General features: G+C 45.2%; 1 protein-coding gene across 9 annotated transcripts in view; it reads right to left on the bottom strand.

Annotated features, from left to right (window-relative positions):
• LOC145411128 (heterogeneous nuclear ribonucleoprotein L-like) overlaps positions 1 to 25115 on the bottom strand; it is a 535656-nt gene that overhangs the window by 105274 nt on the left and 405267 nt on the right. For all 9 annotated transcript variants that reach the window (XM_080281178.1, XM_080281172.1, XM_080281173.1 and 6 more), the window contains one exon: positions 6500 to 6572. In XM_080281178.1, coding sequence (XP_080137304.1) covers positions 6500 to 6572 — 73 coding nt within the window. The remainder of the gene's footprint in view (positions 1 to 6499; positions 6573 to 25115) is intronic.

The raw sequence follows: 25115 nt of genomic DNA, 5'->3' as shown, positions 1-25115 counted from the left end.
GATTTAACCCCCTGAATCCTGTGACGTCCTTCATTGGATTATTAATGCCTGCTTTATTGGATTATTCTTGCTAAAGGGGGATTTCATTTAGTAATCCACCATCTTCCTTTTGGGGGGATTGGGAAGGGATGTTTGTAAAGCCAGGCAACAGAGTACCTCGGTTATATAGGTGCCACCACGTGAAGGCATCCCTCTCCGGTACTATTATGGGCAAAGAACAGGAGTAAATGGATCAGTGAAGATATTAGATGTAAGTAAATGATGGAATGGATGATGAGCGAAGTGGGTGGCGTGGAGGGTGTGCAGAATGTCAACAAAAAAGTGGGTACGTCTCATAGCCAAGCAAACACACACACACACACACACACACACACACACACACACACACACACAAGCCGGCACTTGGGGTACAGATGGCAGTATCGTCTCATACACACACAAACATGCACATACACACATACATGAACAGACACACACACACTAAGAACAAAGGCACATGTACACATCTTAACAGCCACACACACGTACATATATATCACACCCTCACAGAACAAAACATACACATCCTCCCCCTCCCCCTCTCTCTCTCTCTCTCTCTCTCTCTGCGACTGGCATTTAAATCTGGGAAATTGGTGTGTTTGGCTTGCTTTCAGGGTCTCACTGCTCGAAAACACAGGACGCCGCCATTAAGACCGGGTCCAGAGGAGGAGGAGGAGGAGGAGGAGGAAGAAGAGAATGAAGAGGAGGAGGAGGAGGAGGAAGAGGAGGAGGAGGAAGAGGAAGAGAATGAAGAGGAGGAGGAGAATGAAGAGGAGGAGGAGGAGATGTAGAAATGAAGGGAGAAAAAGAGAACGAAGAGCAGACGAGAACGATGATAAAATACATGATAAATCAGAGGTGGGGTGAGGCAAGAGCGGAAGAGAGGAGGGGAGAGAGAGATGAATGCCACAGTGGAGCAAAAGGAAAAGATGTCGATATGAAAGGAATGAGAGAAAAGAGGGATAAAGCAGAGATGGGAAAATGGGGAAAGAAAAAGAAAAAAAGAAAGAAACTGAGAGTGAAGTTAAATGAAAGTATAAAAGACAAGGAAGGATGTACAAAAGGACGAAGTTAAAAGAAACATTTGTGGAAAGAGGAAGGCAGAGCAGAAAGTGGATGAAGGAAAGGAAGAAGACAAAATGGGGTAAAATATAAAAGATATATTATGTGGAGGAAAACAGACGGAAAATGAGAGGATGGGATAAAAGGAAGAGAAAAGAAGAGGATGGATGGAGGTCAGGGGAAGGGAAAAGGAAATATGATAAGGAAGAAAGGCAATGGAGGGGAAGAGACAAAATGATAATCTTTCGAACTCATTCACTCTCTCTCTCTCACACACACACCAAACCACCAGCTCCATTGCAGTACTCGTTCATCTTCTTCTCTGCACACACCTGCCTCTTCCCCACACACCTGTCTCTTCCCCACACACCTGTCTCATCCCCACACACCTGCCTCCACCCATGCCTGGTGACTGACATGCAAACCAGCCGCTGCAGTTTATACATATGTATACCACACCTTCCTCTCCTCCACACACACCTACCTCTACCACAGTAACCTGGCAACCTTACCCCCTGCATCGCCACACATACACCTGTCTCATCACCAACACCAAACACCTGCCTCATCATGACTACCATCACACTTGCCTCATTACCATCACACCCATCTCACCACCACCACACAAACACCTGCCTCATCACCATTACCACCACACCTGCCTCATCACCAACACCAAACACCTGCCTCATCACCATTACCACCACACCTGCCTCATCACCAACACCAAACACCTGCCTCATCACTATTACCACCACGCCTGCCTCATCACCATTACCACCACACCTGCCTCATGACCACCAACACACACCAACCTCATCACCATAACCCCCCCCCCAATACCTGCCGTAACACCACACAAACACACACACATACACACCTGCCTCGCCAAACTTCACCCACTTCCCTCAATTTCTCGGGCCGACTTGAGTTTTCTCCGCCTTTCTTTTCATTTTAATTTTTTAAGTCTGGAGTTAGGGTTGTGTTGGAATGTGTGTGTGTGTGTGTGTGTGTGTGTGTGTGTGTGTGTGTGTGTGTGTGTGTGTGTGTGTGTGTGTGTGTGATGTAGCAAGCAATTACGTGCGTGAGACAAGTGGAAGTGGAAAGGCACGTGGGGAGAAGTACGTGAGTGGGGTTGAGAGAGAGAGAGAGAGAGAGAGAGAGAGAGAGAGAATGATAAAGGTACAGTCACGTAGAGAGATAATGTCTACCCATCAGTTCCCCGTCTCCAACATATTCTCTCTCTCTCTCTCTACGGAAAACAACTCTCCGACGGGCAGAGACTTTTTTCCACTCCTGTACTGAATCACCTGGCATCATCCTACATAAAATACCAGGTGTTAGTAAGAAAAATAATACCACGCTTTTATCCAGAAAAATAATACTAGAAATACCATAATGACTAAGCTGTTAAATCAATAAACAACATGCCGCATACGAGAAATATATTACGTAATGCATGAGAGACTGACTAGGAGAGTACAGGAGAGATGGTGGGGGAGAGGGGAGGGCCGATGGGATATGAAAAAAAAAAAAAATAGTGGAAATGGGAACTAAGAATAACAGAATAGGGAAATGAAATGGGTTGCGAGAGAGAGAGAGAGAGAGAATGTGACGTTAAGAGGGAAAGTGAGTGATGGTATTGGTATGAGAGGTACGGGGATCAGCTGCTGCTCTCTCTCTCTCTCTCTCTCTCTCTCTGCAGGGAGTCAGGGAGATGGATGAGAGGGGGACGAGGGGAGGGCGTACCAGTGCCACAGGGAAAAAAGAAGAGGCGAAAAGAGTAAAGGAATGGAAAGAGAAGAAAGAAGAGAGAGAATGTAGAAAAGAGGGGAGAGGATGAAGGAAAGGGAGGAGAAAAGGAGGGAAATAAAGGAAACAAAAGAGAATGAGGAAACTACGAGGATATGGGCTTAATTTGGCTAAGGACACAGAGTAACTTTCAAATATATCACATCGTATAAATAAAAAGACAAAAGTTTAAGCGTCTCCACTACCAGTTCTCATTACATCATCATGCTCACTACGGCCTTGTGATTGCGTGCAGCGGAGAACTTTCACACTGCACTCAAAAGGATATGCGAAAGGAAATGGATGATGGGAAAGAGGAAGTAGGAACAAGCGCGCATCCACACTACACAATACAGTATACTGTACACACACACACACACACACACACACACACACACACACACACACACACGGGACACCTGCCTCCACCACCAACTGGTATACCAATCTTCCTGCCTCGCCCTCCTACCTTGCACCTGCTTCTCCCTCCTCTGCCTTACTAGTGTTCACGCCTGCCTCCATATACAACAACGAGGAGGGGGAGGAGGAATGGAGGGAAGGAGGGAAGAGGGAGGAAGCACAGGGAGAAGGAAGAATTACTTGAAAATCGAGGAGGAGGAGGAGGCACAAGGAAGGCGGGGAGGATGGGAGGAAGAGCAGGATGATGAAAAAAGAGAATGGTGCTAAAAAAAATGCAGAGGTAATAATAGACATGAAAAAGACGAGCGAAAACTGAAAGAGGAAAATGGAGAGTGAAGGATGGAGGAGGAAGAAGAAGAATGAAGAGAATAAAGGTGAGGCAGGAGAGGAGACTAAAAGTTAAGGTGTGGGGTGACGCAGGACATTACGGTGGTGGATGTGTGTTGTCAGGGTGGGGCCGCGTTAGCACACACACACACACACACACACACACACACACACACACACACACGTACGTTAACTCCTTTATACACATGTCAACTTTTTTAATTCACACACAGACACACACACACGTTAACTCCCTTACACACACACATCAACCTATTTAATTCACACACACACACACACAAACACACACACACACTCCTTTACACTCTTAACAGCTGTATCTGCATCATCAGTCTTCATTAGGACTGACTTGAAATGCAGAGAATCTCCCAATATATTTAGAGAGAGAGAGACACACACACACACACACACACACACACACACACACACACTATACCGACCTTCTCCTTATCAGATGTCTACTGATAAAACATAAGCTTTAAGTTCCATCACCATCACCCATTTTACTAACATTATTACTAACACCATCTCAACCACTACCACCAAAATCACCACTACTACCAAAACATCATCAATTTACCATCACCACCACAGTCACCATCTCCAAAACATCACCACCATCACTCACTACCTCCATCGTTATCACCAAAACCACCAGCATTATCACTCACGCCATCACACTACCCACCACCCCTCATCACCACGATCACCATCATCACTACTTCCACAACTACCGTCACTATCACCAACACCATCACGACAATCACGTCCCAGTGTTGCATACCAGACACGCTCAATGCATAGTTGACTGTTGCAATCCCCCCCCCCAACACACACACACACACACACCCTGCCATAACCAACCCTCTCTCACCCCCCTGCAACCCCCACTCCCTCTCGCAATGAAGTGGCTGCACTGCGACCTACACCCATCCTTATTTTGTTAATTTTCTTCTTGTTTTCATTCCAATATTTCTCTCTCCCACTCTCTCTCTCTCTCCTATCGTCCTCGTTTCCCCATTACTCTTACTTTCTCTTCATCTACTCATTACTTATTCATTCTTCCTTAAAACCCTTATTCCTAACCTTCTCTTGTGGTAAATTTAGTCTCACTTTCCCTTCCATCATTTCTCCTCCTCCTCTCCCTTTCTCACTCCCTTATCTCATTTTTCTCTCCCTCCACTTTCACTTTAATTCCCCTCCCCCCTCCTTTCTCAGGCACTTGGCACAAGGGTAATGCGGTCACTATTTGATGGGATGAGGTATGGTCTCCAGCTGTCTCTCTCCTCTCTCTCTCTCTCTTCTCTCTCTCTCTACCCCCCACCTGATACGTGATCCCTCCTCCATTAGTGCCAGGTAAATATTTTATGTGGTAGTGGAGCTTCCTGCTTGTATAAATCCGTCAGTGCCTCTGTGTGTGTGTGTGTGTGTGTGTGTGTGTGTGTGTGTGTGTGTGTGTACACTGTAGCTTAGTTATGCATACAGTACTGCACGGATATATGTAGAGTATGTATGAAAGTGCTTATGTATGTATATATTTATGTATGTATATATTTATGTATGTATATATTTATGTATGTATATGTATGTATGTATGTATATTCTAAGGCGTCTATACAATACCTTCAAATTTCCCTGCTATACTTACGAGGTGGGCGTTGGTAATGAAGGGCATCAGCAACCACAATGAAGCAAGGGCACAGTGAAGCAAGGGCATTATGAAGCAAGGGCACAGTGAAGCAAGGGCACAGTGAAGCATGGGCATTATGAAGCAAGGGCACAGTGAAGCATGGGCATTACCACCAACATAACCAGCTTTGCATAATAAACAGCTTTTCCTTTAGCTTTCCTTTCTCCCACGTCTATATCACAACGTCAGCAAGTCTCGTACATCCTACATCCTGTACATTTCACAAGTTTAAGTTCTGTATCAACATGAATATATGTATCAATATTAATTAGTTTCATATATACCCAACAACCCGCATATTTCTGAAGTGTTAATCATTTTAGCACCGACGGCAGAGTTTTCTATGCCTAGGATGATCATGTATCCTTTATCATACCCTACACCCTCCTGACTTTAAACTGCTTGGCCCGATCTATACATTATTGGAAGTTACAACCCAGCAGACTCTCATCCCTTTTCTGTCCAACTCTCCACTGCAAAAGTTAACTGTTACTCCCAGTCCTTCATGTATGCAACAGGTCAACTCTGGAAGTCTTTCCTACTGTCTGTATTTCCTACTGTCTATGGCCTCCAGTCTTTTAAACGCAGTGTGTCCAGGCATCTCGAAATGAACATGTTTTGAATTTGGCTCTCTGTTATCTTGATTTTATTTTTTCTAGAGAGGAACAACCTTACGGTATTCTGGCCTTTGGTTCCTTTTTCTCTACATAAAAAAAAAAAAGGAAGAAGTCCTCTCTAGGCTTGAATTAAGTAGTTTGGCGGCAGCAAGAAAATAATAATAATAATAATAATAATAATAATAATAATAATAATAATAAGAATGATACAAGGTTCCTATGTCCTTGCCACATTTCCACTTCTTGCAACGCACCTTCTACAAAACCCCTTAGGTAAAAAGTCCTCTCTAGCCTCAAATTAAGTCCTCTCTGGCCTCAATTAAGTCCTCTCTGGCCTCAATTAAGTCCTCTCTGGCCTCAATTAAGTCCTCTCTGGCCTCAATTAAGTCCTCTCTGGCCTCAATTAAGTCCTCTCTGGCCTCAATTAAGTCCTCTCTGGCCTCAATTAAGTCCTCTCTGGCCTCAATTAAATCGCTTGGGGGCATAAGAAAATACGAGTGATAAAATAAAATGTTCTTCTGCGAGTCCTTACCACTGTGATGGGGTAGGCTGGGTTGAGGATGGTCATGAGGAGCACATGGTTGGGTGTTTCTGGCTCCCCTTTCCTGAAAAAAAGAAAAACATAGTTGGTTCAGTATAATCAGGACCCAGCATGGTTTTGTGTGTGTGTGTGTGTGTGTGTGTGTGTGTGTGTGTGTGTGTGTGTGTGTGTGTGTGTGTGTGTGTGTGTGTGTGTGTGAGAGAGAGAGGGGAAATCGCATGGGTATATGTTTCATCATAATCCTAATTCCCCCAAATGGTAACACTGCAAAAATAAATATATAAATAAATGATACACGTACATTAGGCACTATGAAAGGCAAAGACATTCTGACACGGAAATAAAGATGAAAAAAGCACCAGGAAAACAGCAGGAAAAACGAGAAAAAAAATCCATCCACTGCGAGTTACACAAGAGCTCCAGTCCCACCCCGTCCACCCCCAACCCCACCCACACCCGCCCCGTCCACCCCCAAACAAAGAGCAGATTCATAAGCGACAAGGTGACTGCATCTAGCCCCGTCCCGTATGGCCTGGTGGGTGGGTGGGAATGTGGGCGGGTGGATGTACGTGTGGGAATATAGGTGGGAAATGTGTATGTGTGTGTGTGTGTGTGTGTGTGTGTGTGTGTGTGTGTGTGTGTGTGTGTGTGTGTGTGTGTGTGTGTGTGTGTGTGATGGAAGTGCAGGGGTGGATGTGCTTAAGATGCGAGGTGGCTGAGTTAATTGGGTAAGAGGGTGCGTGTATGTGACTGTGTGTGTGTGTGTGTGTGTGTGTGACTGTGTGTGTGTGTGTGTGTGTGTGTGTGTGTGTGTGTGTGTGTGTGTGTGTGTGTGTGTGAGGGCGGGGCACACTGCAGAGCCGTGTTGAACAGTGCCCTTGTTGCATAATTGACCTTATTTCTCACCCAGGGCACGGTTTGCACTTATTCGTGACTAGGGCAACGCTGGGCAATGAAAGAACAGTATTTTAGACAGGTGATAAGGCAGGTATGTAGGTGAATAATTAGGAACTTCAGGTAGGTAGGAAGGTAAGTAGGCAGGCTGACAGGTAAGTAGATGCGTGAATGTGTGTCCCTGTGATAGGGGGGTAGATTAAGCAAGTAGGTGAATATGTAGAATTTAGTAGATACGTCAATGGGTAAATACGCTGGGTAGAGGTGGGAAGGTAGGTTTTTTAGGTTGGTGAATGTGTACAGGTGTAGACAAATTAGTCAGCTATGTACACAGGTAAACACTGGTAGGTAAGAGCATGTTAAACAGGTCGGTAGGTCCAATTAAGTGGTGAAATATATAGCTATGGATCCAGGTAATCTTTTATGCACGTAGGTAGCAAGATGAGAAATAAAAGAAGAATAACAAGTAAAAGGAGAGAAGAAAAGGGGAAATAAAGAAGAAAAAAGGCATAGAAGAAAGGAATTAGAGGAGGGAGGTAAGGCAGGGGGAAGGGGAGGGGGAAAGGGAGGGCAGGGGGAGTAAGGAAGAAGGCCGCCATAATCGATCTAGGTAATAATAAATGACCATACCCACCTCCTGCCTGCCAATCAAGCACACCACCAGCCTAACCATATCTATTTATATCTATCTGACTTCCTATCCACCCAGCTGCAACCATCTACCTATAAACCATCAATCTACCTACAAGACTACCATCCACCTACCTACACTACCTACCGACAAATACCAATACCCATCTACCTACAATATCCAACTACTTACCTGACCTTGCACCTATCTACATAACACCTGTTTATCAATCTATCCAGCTTCCTACACAGATGGTTTAGTATCTATCCACCTAGCAAGAAGAAAAAAACAATAATTCAAAACTTCACAAAACTACTATGAACTAATGTAACAAATTCTCTACCGCCATCATCATCATTTTCATCATCCTCTCCCATCCTAACACTCTTCACTACACTCCTATGAAATTCTGATGTAATACGAACTCTCTGTCGCCGCTATCATCATCATCATCATCTTTATCTCTCCCATCACCATCAAAACTGCATCGCTCTCCTTCTTCTCGCTCTTTAGGCAGCATACTAAAAATTTTATTGCTCTCTCTCTCTCTCTCTCTAATCTCTCTCTCTCTCTCTCTCTCTCTCTCTCTCTCACACACACACACACACACACACACACACACACACACACACACACACACACACACACACACACACACATCATTCTGGTACTAAAATTTTACAGCTCTCTCAGTCCTTTCCCCTCTCTTCTTTCCTTCCTATCTCCAAACCTCTTCAATAACCACTACCACCAAAATCATTCCAAGACCAACATAGCTAGTGTCAAATTGTTTTTATCTGACGGAAGTGGCCAATTCATACTTTAGCTTACTCACTGTTGTATAATGAGCCTTAGTTATGAAGCAGTGAGTCTCCTTGGTTACTAGTTAAATCAAGCCTCCGATCTTACCACTCTTAACCATCAACTAACCTCCAAGGAGTTACGGATTCTTAGGTATGAAATATGAGTCTCCTTGGTTACTAGCTAAATCAAAACCTCGTGACTACACCTGACCATCACCTGACCTCAAAGGGGCTAGGAATGTGTCAGATGGAAACAGACACCACCATCCCCAACCACCTATTAATACACCACGCGAACTAATAAGAAACAGCACGAGAGTAAATGAAACGTCCCAATCTGACAAGCAGGTAACACAGGAATAATTGAACTTCTTTGCCTCTCCCATAATTTAACGTTCAACATGGTAACTACTTCCCTTTTCATCTTTTTTTTTTTTTCTTGACAGTACTGACCTCAAACCAAAAACATCCCTGGCTGAAGTTGATAGCTTTGAGTGTGGTATGTGGTATGCTGACGTGTGTGTGTGTGTGTGTGTGTGTGTGTGTGTGTGTGTGTGTGTGTGTGTGTGTGTGTGTGTGTGTGTAATAATAATAATAAGCAAAAACTGTACAGGTGACAGGTGAGTGACGAAGATATATATGTGCGTATGTGTCGACCTGTTTGCATGTAGGTATGTACGTTTAATCAGGTTATGTATTTATGGACGTATGTGCAGGTTATGTACGTATATATGTATGGATGGATGGATATGTATGGGCAGGTTATGTATGTATGTAAATATGTATGCATGTATATACAGGCTATGTATTTATGAATGTATGGGTGGGTTATGTATGTATGTATGGGCAGGTTATGTATGTATGGGTGGGTTATGTATGTATAGGCAGGTTATGTACGTATGTATAGGCAGGTTATGTATGTATGTATGTATGTATTGTACGTCTGGGCAGGTAGACAGGCAAAGCTCATTACAAACGTCAGGTGAACATTCTCCACTTGCGTCAATCCAAAGTTCCTCGTTCCTCACTGACCGTCCCTTTCCTCTCAACCCTTGCCAAACTCTTAAACCCGACCTCTGAATCTTAACTGCGTGAAATGTCAAACCCACAAGGACTGGCTCCACTACCCGATCTTTCTAGTAAGGGTTTAGACACTTTTTTTTTCACTTATAATTCCACTCATCCACCCTTAATCTTCCACTCGTCCATCCTTTATTACTCTTCCACTCATCCACCCTTTATTACTCTTCCACTCATCCATCCTTTATCAACCTTCCACCCCTCCACCTCATAACTGGTGTGGGTGCAATCAGGAGTGAGGCAGGGTGGGTGTTGGGACAGGGATGGGATGAGAGGGGGAAGGGGGTGCGATAAATCAGGTGGGGTTCATTTAGCTGTGGTGGCTGCTGTTCATGTTAATTGGGGAGAGTGTGGAAGGGAGAAAGGGAGAGAAGGAGGCTGGGGAGAGACAGAGAGGCACAGGTGGGGGGTAGGATGGACGGAAGAGGTAGTGGGTGTGAAACAGGTGGTGGAAAGGAGGGAAGCTGTATGATGATGGAGGGGGCACGAGAGGGAAAGTAAAGGAGAGGGAGGTGGAGGGAGTGTGGTGATATGGAGAGGGGGGATGAGGGAGTGTGGTGATATGGAGGGGTGGAAGAGGTAGTGTCAGTGGGAGTGAGGAGAAGGAGAGGCTGAATATTAGTTTTGGGAGGCAGGGAGGGTAAGCGAGGCAGTGTAATACAGTGGAGGAGAGAAAGAGGAGGGGAGTTACAAGTACGATGGTGGGGGAGAGAAGGTAAGGGGATGGTGATGGTGGTCAAGAAAGGAAACTAGATAAGGGGGAAAGGGGAAGTGAGAAGCTTTGTATGGATGAGGGGAGGGAGGACGAAGGAAATGTGGTAGGTAGAGGGGTGAGGGGAGATGAGGGGAGCAATAAGTGACACAGGGAGGGGCGGGGGGTGGCAGTTAGTGCTTAGAGGAAGGTAGGGGGACACTGTGATTTTAGTGAGAGGAAGAGGTGATATGTGGTAGACAGGAAGGTACAGAGAAGGTGTGGGGGAGACCAGCGTGATTGGGGAGGAAAGGGGAGAAGGGAAGAGAGAATGCAATGTGGTGCAAGAGGGGAGGGGGAAGGGGAGGGGAAGGAGGTGTCAGTTTATAATAGGAGGAAGATGGGGAGAGAGGAAGACACGCCAATATAGTTAAGGTAGGTAGGCAGTGTAGTGGTGGCAGGTGGCTGGAGAGGGGAGGCAAGTGAGGGGAAAGGGGTGGTAGGTGAGGGGAAAGGGGTGGTAGGTGAGGGGAAAGGGGTGACAGGGAAGGGGAAAGGGGTGGAGGGAGCTAACCAAGGACAAGGAGAGGTAGGGAGGGGTAAGGGAAGGGTGAGGAGGAAGGGGGTGCCAGGGGGGGGTAAGAGATGGTAGGGAAGGTAAGGGGGAAAGGGAGGGGAGGGGTAAGGGGGGTTAGGTCGTTAATATCTGGCGGGGCACAGGTCCCACCCGCTACTGTGATAATGGTGGCCAGCTGTCCTCGCTCTCTCTACCCCCCCCCACCTCTCTCTCTCAAAAGCCCCATTCTCCTCCCCCCTCTCTCCTTACGTCACAGCCTCTCTCCTTTCTCTCCACCCCGCTCTTTCTCTTACTTTCCATTTCAGCCTTGCCACTTACCTCTCTTAACTCTCCCTCCCCCCCCCTCTCTCTCTCTCAGGGTATGAAGACCCGGCTGATCACACTATCCCAGGTCAGGCAACTTTAAATCACCTCCACCAAACCTGACCCTCCCACCACCACACCAAAACCCCAAGATAAAAAAATAGATAGATAGACAGATAGATACAGATAAAGATAGGTAGATAGATACAGATGGAAAGATATACACAAAAAAAATAATTAACCTTAAAAATACAGCACCAAAATCCTGGCTAACATAAAATACTGATATATAGACAGCTGGATAGATAAATAGATAGGTCGATTCAGACAGACAGACGGACGAAACAAGAAACAGGAAAAACGTTTCAGTAGACATAATTAGCGTTTAACTGTTCCAATGACAAAAACATGACAAAACACACAAACACAAAGACGCAGACACTAAACACACAGGCAAAAATATACACGAACACGAAGAGAAAACGAAACACACACACACACACACACCTGATTTATATTTCCCAGAACTTATCAATATTCTATACTGCAGCATATTTGTCTGTCTGCCTGCATGCCTGTCTGACACAAATATAGCCTAAAGGTATGTAAACATAAAAGTGAACACACACACACACACAGAAAGCCCCCCGAGACCCACTAAGATAAATCGCCTAAATTCATATCAAGAACGACGGCGACAAGGGGAAAAATGGCCCTTTAATAACCACACACACACACACACACACACACACACACACACACACACACACACACACAAAACACGCATACGAACAAGCAGAGGCAACGAACGACACACACACACACACACACACACACACACACACACACACACACACACACACACACACACACACACACACACGCATTCCAATACATCGATGGCAGCGTGCGTCGGGTGTTGACACAAGTGCTGGTGGCGTGAGTTGCGTTGAAAGGTTCTGCGAAGGACTGAGAAGCGTTGGTTTCGTAACAATGATAATTTTGCTAAACAGAAGGAAGGAGAGATCGACGATACGAGGGAAGGAAGGGAGGATAAGTGAAGGAAGGATGGCAGACAGGAAGGAAGGAAGGATAGTTGATAGGGAAGAAGGAAGTGAAAAGGGCGACAGGAAGGAAGGAATGTTGGAAGTGAATGGGTGGGAGGAAGGGATTTGAAAAGGTCTATAGAAGGAAGAAAGGATGGCAGACAGGAAGGAAGGACATGAAAGTGTGGAAGGTAGGTAGGAAGGAGGAAAGGAGGCAAGAAAAAACAAGACGGATTGAGGGAAGGAAAAGAAAAAAAAAAAAAAGTGGAAGGTGAAAAGGACGAGTCGAGTAAGAATTGAAGGAAAAAAAAAAAGGCCAGAGAGTAGGAAGGAAAAAAGAACGGGACGGGATAAAAAAAAAAAAAAAATCAGTTGGAAGAAAGAATGAACGAAAAAAAAGAAGCGTGTAGTAAAAAACAAAAAATAACGTGAGTAAAAAAACAGAAAGACGAATAGGAGGAGGAAAGAAAGATCAAGACAGGCCAGAAAGAAAGAAGGAAGGAAAAATAAGGGGCTCAAGAGGAGAATATGCAAAGAAAGGGTGGATGGAAGGAGGGGAAAAAATAAAGAGGGGAGGCATACATAAGAGAAAGAGGGAGGAGTTGATTAATAAAGGAACAGGTGAGGAATGACGTGCAGAAGGATGAAAGAAATAATGAACGAAGGAAGGAAAGAAAAATACGTCAGGAAGGAAGACAAAAAAAAGTCATGACGGGACGCAAGAAGGAAGGATGGAAAGACGGAAGGAGAAAAAGGGCCACGAAGGAAGGATGAAAAAATAAGTCAGCAAGGAAGGGCAGGGGACAGGAAGGAAGGAAGGAAGGAGGGAGAAATACGAGCCAGGAAGGAAGGAAGGAAGGTCAGGATGTCAGAGCGGAAGGCATGTTATGGAGGCATAGTGTGGTGTAACATTTCCAGTCTCTCTTTATCACAACATAAATCTTACCACACACAGAGACGCTCACTCAACACTACCTTACCAGGGAAGAAGGCTGGGAGGGAGAGGAAAGAGGGAGGGAGAGGGAACAGGGAGAGGAAAGACGGAGGGGGAGGGAACAGGGAAAGGAAAGAGGGAGAGAGAAGAGGGCGGAGAAGGAAAGAAGGTAATGGAGGGTAATGTAAGGAAAGAATGGGGAGCGGAGGGAGAGAGGGAGAGGGAAGAGGGCGGAGAAGGAAAGGAGGTAATGGAGGGTTATGTAAGGAAAGAATGGGGAGCGGAGGGAGAGAGGGAGAGACGGAAGAAAAGAACTTGAGGAGAATCTGAAGGAGAGGGAAATAAAAAAAAATGATCAAATACAAAATCAAGATAACAGAATGCAAGGATGCTGACGAGAAAAAAATGTATAGACTAAGAAGACATAGAAAATAAATGTAAATAAGAAGAGAATCATAGTGAGCAGCCATAAGGGGTGTGCAAGTCAGGAAGATGACGTCAGAGTGAGAAAATGGATAGGAAGAAGGAAGAGAGTGAGTGACGACATTAACTGCAGATGGAAGGAAGAAAGGAGGACAGAGAAATGGAGGTAATGAGTGAGGGAGACGGGAGGAGAGAAAAGAAGTGAAGGAGAGAAAAAGGAAGGAGGGAAAACGAGGTGAAGGAATGGACGAAGGAAGGCTGAGTGGCTAAACAAATTAATTATGGGAGGACGGAAGAAGGAAAGAAAAATGGAGGGAATGAGTGAGGGAGACTGGAGGAGAACGAGGGAGGAAAGAAAAGGAGTGAGAGAGAAAAGTGAAGGGAAAAAGAGGTGTAGGAACGGAGTAAGGGAAGGGGAGGGTGGGAGAGGGGAGAAAGAGGAGTGAATGGGAGAGCGAAGGAACGGGGGAGAGAGAGAAAAATAGAAAGGATGGGGAAAGAAAGGGAAGGAAAGGTGAGGGTGAGGAGGGAAAAGAGTGAATGGTGCGGGGGAACATTTGGGTGAAGGGAGGTAGGCAAGAAAGTAAAACGAAGAGAGGGAAAAGGAGGGGTGGAGGGGGAGGGAGAAAGAGGGGAGGGGTGGAGGGAGAGAGAAGGGAGGGGTGGAGGGCCCTTGACTCCCTCTCCCCCCCCCCCCAGCAAGGAGGAAGGCTCAATAATTAGAAGTGTCAGTCAAGGTAGCCGGTGGTGCTGCCTGCGGGGAAAGAAACTCCATCTACATATTCATCTACCCCAACTACATGTCCACCTACCTACCTACCTACCTACCTACCTAATACACCTACCGCACCTTCATACCTACCAGCCTACCTACAGTAACATTATACCTACACCTACCTACACCTCCTTTACCTACTTACACCTTCATACTCACCTATCATAGCTATACTTCTACCTGGACTATTTACCTACCTACCACAATTACCTGCCTACTAACTGACCTCTAAATTTACCGACCTACCTACTGATTTACTTACATTATAAACAGACCTACCTACCTAAGACAAGGGGGAGGGGTGATATAAATTGAAAAAAGGAAAGAAAAAAACTAACTCATAACATCTCCTCTGTATTGGCCGTAAGACCTTTTGAGTTACTACTTGTCCTTGCAACATAAGCCAGATCAGTATCAAACCCTAAATAGAGTGGGTGGATTAGAGAGGCATATGAGAGAGGGGGGTGGAAGTTGGGGCAGGGCAGCGTAATGGCAGGAGACGGGGCGACAAGGAGGCGATTTGTTTGTGGCCACCCCCGACGAGCTCAAGAAGACTGGGGATGGCCTGATAGATAGATAGATAAACAGATAGGTAGACAGATGGAGATAGGCAGGCAGATAGAAAAGCTAGTCTAAAAGAAATAAAGCCATAACCACCAGGACACCAGCAGCCCCGAGGAAGGGAAGGGAGAAGAAGCAGAGGAGAAAACATTGGATAAACTTGGTATAAGATGTCGGCCAGAAGTTTAAGGAAGTACTGAAGTTTGAAATGAGTTGGCGACGAGAGGACGGCACAGGGAAGAATGGGTGGGATGAGGTGGTGGATGGTGGTAGTGGTGGTGGATGGTGGTAGTGGTGGTGGATCAGTTAGGGAGCTGAGATGGAGAGAGGGTGAACAGAAAGAGTAGGAAGAGAGGAAAAGAGAGGGGAGGGAGGGGGAAGTGGGGGAAAAAAGAAATGTCTCCCTTCGCTCTCACAATTTTTCCCTCTCCTCCTCCGAAAAAATCTCTCTCCCCTTTTCTCCAGTCTCGTACTCCCTCTCCTCCTCTAACACTTTTTCTTTTTTCTTTCCATCCATGTATTCCCTCCATTTCCAGTTTTCTTCTTCTCTCTCTCCTTTCCTCCTCCTCCTCCTTCCATTCCCTCCTCAACTCCTCCTCTTTCAATACTTCTTCCCTTCCACATTCTCCCTCCATATCTTCGTCCTCCTCTTACATTCTCCCTATTTCTCTCCTTTCCTCCTCCCTCCATATCTTCCTCCTACTCTTATTTTCCTTTTGTTTCCCTTCTTTCCTCCTCCTCCTCCTCCTCCTTCCTTTTCCTCCTCAACTCCTTCATCTTCACTTCATCCTTCCACATTCTCCGCCACCTCTTTATCTTCTCCCTAGTTCTTTCTTCTCCTCTTCCTCCTATCTTCTTATTTTTTTCCTCTCCTCCTCCTCCTCCTCCCCTCTTTCCTCACCTCGTCCTCTTTCATTACTCCTGTCCTTCCTTATTCTCCATCCAAATCCTTCACCTCCTCCTATCTCCTCCCTCCCTCACCAAAACATTCTTTCCACCCACGTTTCCCTTCAACAAGCTCCTCTCTCTCTCTCTCTCTCTCTCTCTCTCTCTCTCTAAAAACTCTTCTCCCTCATTTTTCCCTCCCTCCACGTTCCAGGGAGTAGGGGGGGGGGCCTTCACGTCAGGGGGCAAGTCCAGGCTAACTCCATTTGTCAAGGGGGTCAGCGCTCCCTGAGGACCCCCAGCCAATTTCATCTGGGCCGGGGGCTTTCCACTCCATTTTTTTTTTTTTTTTTTTTTTTTTTTTTTTGAGAGAGAGAGAGAGAGAGAGAGAGAGAGATTCAACAAGGAGGTTAAACAAGAGGGAGAAGAAAATGAGGCTAAGCAGGATTACTGTGGTGTAGGGAAGGGGGGGAGGGGAGGGGAAGAGAGGGGTAGGAGTTAGGAGATGAGAGGGGAGGGAAGGGAGAGTGAAAAGAGAAGAGGGGAAGAGGGGAGCGAAGGAAGGCGGGACGGGAAGGGAGGGAGGGGAAGAGAGGAGGGGAAGGGGAGCGAAGAGTAGGGAATAATGAAGTTAAGGGGAAAAGGTAGGGAGGGGGATGAGGGGCAGAGAAAAAGGGGAGGCAGAGAAAGGGAGGAGGGGTAGGATCCAAGAAGCATGGGAAAGAAAAAGAAGGAAAATCTGGCTAGGTACAGAGAGGGGAAGGGAATGGAAGGGAGAGAATCAGAAAAGGGGAAAGGGAGAGAAAGGGGGGAAAGCAGGGGAGAGAGGGAGGGAAATATTAAGAGAGGCGACCTGATGTAAAGGAGGAAGGTTTGGTTGATGAAGGAAGTAAAGCCTAATTCAACATAGTATCTTAAAAGGAAGGGAAGAAAGAGAGAGAGAGAGAGAGAGAATCGCACAGGTGGATGAATAAAAATGAATGAACAGGAAAAAAAGAAAAATAAAGCAACAAAGGGAGAGAATAATATTAACGCAAGAAAAATGGGAATAAAGCTGAAAAGAAAATCAAGGAAAAAACAAGAAAAAATATGGGTACAAATCAAGGCAGGAGGAGTATATCTTACCTAAAATAAATTCTCTCTCTCTCTCTCTCACACACACACACACACACATTCGTTTTTACTTTTCTCATGCATAATCTTTCACTATTTCTCTCTCTCTCTCTCTCTCCTACTCAAAGGCAAGAGAGTAGTGAGGCTTAAGAAAGATTCAAGGTAGCTCTTGAAGCACATACAGGGGCTGGGAGGTGAATGTGAGTGGTGGTGATAGAGCAGGGTGAGAGAGAGAGAGAGAGAGAGAGAGAGAGACTGATTCACCTCTAACCTTTTCTTTAAAATCCCTTTCACTTTTCTTACACATTACTACATTTCACATTAAGAAGGAACCTTATTTCTCTCTCTCTCTCTCTCTCTCTCTCTCCGTCTTAGAAGTAACTCAATTCAAGAGAGCAACTTATTCCCTTAATCTTGATATCCCCCCCTTCTCTCTCTCTCTCTCTCTCTCTCTCTCTCTCTCTCAGGTTAACTCGGGTGCTCCCTTTGTCGGGTTGCAAGTCACGCCGGTGGGAGGTCACAGGGGAGACCAGAGGTGAGGACTGGAGAAGAGCAGAGGAGAGCGGAGAAGAGGGGCGAGGAGGAGAGTGGAGAAAGGAGACAGTGGAGAGAGGAGACAGCGAAGAAGGGAGGAGAGAGAAGGAAATGAGAGGGAAGAGTGATTTGCGATGGAGAGGAAAAAGTTGATAGGAGGAATGGGAAAGGAAAGGAAAGGAAGAAAGAGAATATGAGAAAAGAGAGTGGACGTAGAGGAAGGATGGGGAGAGGAGAACGAGAAGTGGGAGGCAGAAGAGGTGAGAGAAGAGGACGTGGAGGAAAGACGAGGAAGAATGGAGAGAGGAGAACGATAAGGGAAAGGTAGGAAAAGAAGAGGAGGAGGAGAATAGAGGAAGAGTTGGCAATGGTTAGTCAGACAAGAGATTTAACACACAGACCAACTAAATGGCAAAGGAAGGATTGATATAGGTACAGCACTTCTTATCTGTACCCGACAGACGCAAGTGAGCATGTGAACAAGCGGATATTACTGATAACGCGATAAACTAGATAAGGGAGAAGGGGGAGATAAGGGATAAGGGGAATAAAGAGGGGGAACACGAAGGGTGGTGAGAAGGATGGGGGTAGAGGAATGATATGGAGGGGAAGAGTTCGGAGATAGGAAGAGGCAGTGTGTATGGGAAAGAAGAGGGAGGATTAAGGACGTGGAAGAAAGAAGGACATAGGAAGAAGTAGAGGATATAAAATGAAGAGGGAGAGAGGCAAGAAATAGAAAGAAAAGAGGGAGAAAAGGAAAGGTGCAAGGCAAAGAGGCACCTTAACCACACAGTCACACCTCTCAATGTGTGTGTGTGTGTGTGTGTGTGTGTGTGTGTGTGTGTGTGTGTGTGTGTGTGTGTGTGTGTGTGTGTGTGTGTGTGTGTGTGTGACAAAAATAAGTCATGCAGAACAACATTAATGAAGAGAATACAGACCAGGTAATGGAAGGAGGTGATAAATGAGTGTGTAAGAGAAAGAATAAAGCAACTAATAACGGAACAATAAAAACAGATGGGTAATAAAGGAACGCCATAAACGAAGAGGGGAATAGAGATAATTTATGTTCAGAAAGCGGAAAAGGAACAGGAAAAAGAAGAGAATGATTAATAGCTGAAGATATAAGAAAAATGAAGGAAATAATTAAACAGGATAGAAAGCTGTCAAGATTGATGATGATGATGGCGATGATGATGGTCGTGGTGATGATGATGATGATGATGATGATGATGATGATGATGGTCGTGGTGGCGATGATGATGATGATGGTGGTGGTGGTGGTGGTGGTGATAATAATGATGGCAATGACGATGATGATGGCGATGACGATTATGATGGTGGTGATAATGATGATGACGATGACAACGGTGATGATGGTACTGGTGGTGATGGTACTGGTGGTGATGATGATAAAGAAAGGTGACGGGGGAAAGGCAGAAGGAAGGGCAGGAGAAAAATGAAACACGATAAAACACATATGTACAAGAAGTAAAAAAGTAAGCCATCAGACAACAGAGGAAAAAACAATAGGAGGCGCACAAAAATACAAAGAAAAAGTGTTTACAAGAAGGAAAACAAGAAAATATATGAACGCATAATGTCAAGAAAGAAAGGAGGAGGAGGAGGAGGAGGAGGAGGACAGGTTGAGAGATGGAACATGCAAAGATGAAATAAAGTTAGTAGGGGACGATGCATAAAGAAAAGTGAGTGTAGAAAAGAAGAATGCGAGCTGTCAGAACAATGAAGAGTGTGGGAGGAAGGAAGACAGGCATGGAGGAAGGAAGATGAGGAGGGAGGAAGAGGCTGGAAAAAGCGAAAGGGTATGAAAAGAAGGAAAAGATAAAGGAAAGAAGGGCGGCGGGGGGAGGTACGATGATGGAGAGGAAAGAAAGAGGATGGAAACAGGAAGGAAAGGCATGGAAATAAGAAGAGAGGGAAAGAAAGGGAAGGGAATGATGAAAACAAGGAAAGATGAAAAAAGGAGGGAAAGAGGAAGGAAAGGAGAGAAGAAAAGTGGAGGGAAAGAGGAAGGAAAGGAGGGAAGGGGAGGGAAAGAGGAAGGAAAGGAAAGAGGCAGGAAAGGAGGAAAAGAGAATGGAAAGAAGAAGGAAAGGAGAGAAAACGAAAGGAAAGGAGAGAAAACGAGAAAGAAAGGGAGGGAAATATGAAGAAAGAGAGGAAAAGAGGAAGAAAAAGAGGGAAAAGGGAAGGAAAGGGGGGAAAGGAGAAAGAACGGTGAGAAAGTGGAAGAAAGGGAGAAAAAAGGGAAGGAAATTAAGGAAAATGGAAGGGGAATAAAGAGAGACATGAAGTGAAATGGAAAGATGGATAGAATGTGCAAGGATAATATCGGAGAGAGAGTTTATGGAGGCACAGTAATGGCAGAGAGAGAGAGAGAGAGAGAGAGAGAGAGAGGGGGGGGGGGCCCTGGCAATAAGTTATCCAGTAAGGGGAAACATTGATCCTCATCTCACAGCTTCCTTATCTCCTCTCTCTCTCTCTCTCTCTCTCTCTCTCTCTCTCTCTCTCTCTCTCTCTCGGGTGCCTCTTTACTCTTGCCAACATTTTTCCCTTCTATGTTTTACCCTTCATTCACTGCCTTTAAAAATTCATAACATTTTTCAACTCACGGTTCCTGGTCCTTTCATTTTTTCATCTGCTTATTTTTTTTTTATTTTTCCCCGTTAGACTGTCAAGATATTTTTTATTTTATTTTCCACCCCTTATGTGTCCTTCATTTTATTCATGCATTATTTTTTTTTGGTCATTTTATTAACATTTTATTTCACTAAATCTCTTGTAGGTTACTTTATTCAATCCACCATTTTTTTTTTATTAGATTGTCATTCATTTTCCTTCGTTATTTTTTTTTTCTGCTTATTCAACTGTCATTTTTTATTCATTGCCCCCATGTACGGTTATTCATTCCACCATTCTGTTTATTAGACTGTCATTCATTTACTGCATTTCTTTTTCATTTGGCTTTTTCCACTCAGTCATCTTTTATTCGTTTCCCCATTTCAGTCAAGGCAGGTCCCCCCAGGTAAATACGATGACATTCAACACACCTGCAGCCACACACTTACCAACACCACGATCGATTGGTTAGTACTACACCACCACCACCACCACACCTCTACCACAATCGATTTGGCTAGTACTACACCACCACCTCACTACACCACAACTACAATCGACTGGCCAGTACCACACTACACCACAACTACAATCGACTAGCCAGTGCTACACCACCACCACTGCCACAATCACCACCACCACCACCACACTACACCACCACTACCACAATCGACTGGCCAGTAATACACCACCACACCTCTACCACAATCGACTAGCCAGTACTACACCACCATCACCACCACACTTCATACCGTCACAGCACCACCACAACTATGATCCCTACCACCACTTCATCAATAATCAATACTCCGCAGTACCACAACCAGCCACCAACCCAGCTGAAATTACTTCCACCACTACCTCAACCACCACCACCACTCCGAAAATCAATACCCCACCTCTTCTACCGCCGCCACCACAATCAATACACACGCACCACCATAACTACCACACTACCATATTGCCACCTCTACCACCACCACAGCAAACCTTCCAGACCCAAGCCGCACCACTACCACAAATAATACACAGACACTACCACAACTACCACCATCCCCAAAAGATATACCGCACTACAAACTACCATTACCACCAGTATCACAACCACAAGGCATACCAAGCCATACCACTACCATCACAACCACAATTCATACCTACAGACACCACCACAACTGAACCATCACATTCACCACCATAACCTAATACAATTCTCCCTCTCTCTCTCTCTCTCTCTCTCTCTCACACACACACACACACACACACACACACACACACACAGCCAACCTGCGCCCGTCCTGACTCAGCTCCCTAGTCCCCTCACCCTCACTTCATCCACCTAGACTCTTCATTCTCTTCCCCTCTCTTACCCTCACTTCAGCCATCATTCTTTGCCCTTTCCCTTCCCCCTCCACCTCCCTTCATTTCCCCTCACCGAAGCAATCATTCTCTTTCACTTCCCCTCTCCTCTCAATCCTTGTTTCACTGTCCCTCATTCATTTTCATTGTCCTTTCATTTCTCTTCCCTTCTCATTGCACTCCTCCCTTCATATCCCCCTTCTCCATACATTTCCCATTTACTCCTCTCCCCTCACTCCGTTATCCTCCCCTCTCCTCATTCCTTTCCTCCACAATTTCCATCTTCCCCTCCCTCCAGCCTTAAATCTCTCTACTTCTTCCCTTCCCTCACACTCCTATCCTTCTCCTATCCCACCCATCATAATTTCTCTCGTTACAACCAAGTCTCTCCTCTTTTCCTATCCTTTCCCATCTCCCCCTCTCCTACTTCTCTATCCATTTTCTCTCCGTCATTATCTTCCTCCCCAAACTCCCTTCCTTCCTCCCCCATCTTCCCTCCAGTAACACCTCCTTACCCAGACTTTCTTTCCTCCCTCTTTCCTCTCCCCTGCCTTACCCCTCACATCACTCTGCCCATAAAGTTAAACACATCATAAAACTTGATAAGCTTTGTGAGTGTGGTGGCCATTTGTAAAGCGGAGATGACCACTACACTGCCACTATGTATCACCCCAAACACACACACACACACACACACACACACACACACACACACACACACACACACCATTTACCCTGGACACTCATATACCCAAGCCACGCCTCACCTCGTAACTCACGCCACACATGATCATTTTTTTCCCCATATTATTTCTTTCCTTTACTGCCCTCCTGCCTCTGTATTACCCCTCACACACACACATACACACACACACACATACACACACACATACACACACACACACATACAATTTTCTTCTTTGTTCTGCCTACTTACTTCTGCACGCAATCTGTCTTTTTGTATATTTCCTTTATTCCTCTCTCTCTCTCGCCAGTGTGTTTGTTGTTGTGGAGGCGACGGTATTGGTCTGGTAATAGCAATCAGCCCAGTCGTTCTCTCTCAATCACACACAATTTACCACTCTCATCACTCCACCTACGCCTTAGAGAAAAGACGTTTGCTCTCTCTCTCTCTCTCGTATGCTTTCTTACTGCATTCCCTCTCCATTCTTTTCTTGTCTCTGGTCTTATCCATTTTACTCTCTCTTTCTCATGCTTTCTTGCTACATTCCATTCATTCTTTCCTTGTCTCTTGCTTTATATATTTTACTCACTCTCGCTCTCTCTCTCTCCCTCATTTTCCTGTCCCCCCTCTCCCTCCTTTGTCCAATTTCCCATCATATAATACCAGATTACTCAGCTTTCTTTCCTCCTGCCTCCTCTATCGACCCACGTTCATCTCCACCATTCCTCTTCTTGCTATCCTCCTCCCTCCTCCTTTTCTTCCTACAATTTCCATCAACCGTGCTTTATTTCTGATTACTCTCTCACTCTTGGGATTTATGTAACAGAGGACAGTACGATGAGTAAAATAAATCGCTTAGGAAAAGGTGTTAGGGAACTTCCAGGTGAATCCGGGCATACCTTCACTAACCCTTACAATCCTACAAATCCCTCCTAAATATATATCTGGAGAGCATAATAAAAAAACTAGGCGAGTAAGGTGTAATAAGCACAATAAATCGCTTGGGAAAAGGTGTTTGGGAACTTCCGTAACCGACGAGAATACGGGAACAGAAAATCCTAACAGAATTATAGATCAATCCAAAGTTCAATATATATCACCAGGAAAAAAATAAAAAAATACGAAAAAATAAATAAAAAAGTACCCGCCATACCCACTCCATTTTCTTCAAGTTCTTCCCATTTTCTTCAGACGTATCTAAAAAAACAGGAGAGAGAGAGAGAGAGAGAGAGAGAGAGAGAGAGAGAGAGACCTCCAAGTCGAAGCAAGTGAGAGAGGAAGAGAAAGAATGGAGAAAGCCTGCCAATTCTCGCGGGATGGAAGCAGGGAGGGAAGGAGGGAAGGAAGGAAGGAGGAGAAGGCGAAGAGGATGGAGAAGAAGGAGAGGGAGAAGAAGAAGGAGAGGGAGAAGAAAAAGGAGAGAGAGAGAGATAGAGAGAGAGAGACTACAAATCTGGAGAGGTAAGGGAGGGAGAGAGAGATGAGGTCGGAGGAAAAACTACCAACCATCTATAACATTCTCTCTCTCTCTCTCTCTCTCTCGTCCAATTTCCTGTCCCTTCTCTCTCCCGCAACCATTTCCTCCCCTTTCTCCTTCACGTCCTCTCTCTCTCTCTCTCTCTCTCTCTCTCTCTCTCTCTCTCTCTCTCTATGCCTCGAGGGACTCCCAGTTTGCTTCGTACATTAATTTCTCGTCCACCCTTCGCTTTACGGTTCCACGGCAAGGGAAGGAAGGAAGGATGGGATGAAGGAAGGGACGGGAAGGGAAAGATGGAAAGAAGAAAGGAAGGAAGGAGGGAAGGTAAGAAGGAAAGGATGGAAAGAAAGAAGGAAGGAGGAAAGGATAGAAGGAATGAAGGCAGGAAGGAAAGGATGGAAAGAAGGAAGGGATGAAAGGAAAGGAAGGAATGAAGGAAAGGAGGAAGGCAGGACAGAAATAAAGAAGTAAGGAAAGAATACAGTTAAAGTTAAGTCAGGCAGCAGATTAGAAGGTAGTAAGGTAACAGACGAAGTAGAGAAAAAGGTAAATTACCGTCCCTAATCCAGCATCTGCTTACCCGTGTTGATACAAATTAGGACACCTGACAGGTAAACAAACACTTCTACTCCCCAAAACACCCTCTTTATCTACTAGCCCTGGGGATGTGGAAGGCTGCCAGGGTAAACAGATAGATGAAGATAGATAGACAGTTAGATAGACAGACAGATATAGAATAAGGAATGGATGTGGAATATAATTGGGCTGGAGACTAATCAGAGAAAGATGAGATTATGCAAAAGGTGCCACATAGATACCAAAATAGAGAGAGAGAGAGAGAGAGAGAGAGAGAGAGAGAGAGAGAGAGAAACTGTGCACCTGCATATGTTACACGTTAATTAATATTCCGGCCAAATACAGACAAGGTTACATAATACAGTACAGAATGGCAGGAACAAAGGGTAAGGGGGGGAAAGGGGCTTGGGGAAAAGTGGGGGGGGGGGGGAAGAAAAAAATTAAGGCAAAAAACAAACGAAAGAAAACAGTAGACAAGAAAACAAAGAAAATGGAATGAGGTCTTTAGGATACACTCAAGCATTAGTTAACAAAGTATCAGGGAAAAAAAGACTGAAGACAAAGACAGGAAGAAAAGAAAGACGAAGGAAAGAAAATGGGAGGAGGTCGATGGGATACTCAGGGAT

The sequence above is a fragment of the Coenobita brevimanus genome, chromosome 88 (genome assembly GCF_032717465.1).
Source record: "Coenobita brevimanus isolate Jiangsu-jjx chromosome 88, ASM3271746v2, whole genome shotgun sequence".
Taxonomy (NCBI): Eukaryota; Metazoa; Arthropoda; class Malacostraca; order Decapoda; family Coenobitidae; genus Coenobita; species Coenobita brevimanus.
This window is presented reverse-complemented; position numbering and strand designations above follow the sequence as displayed.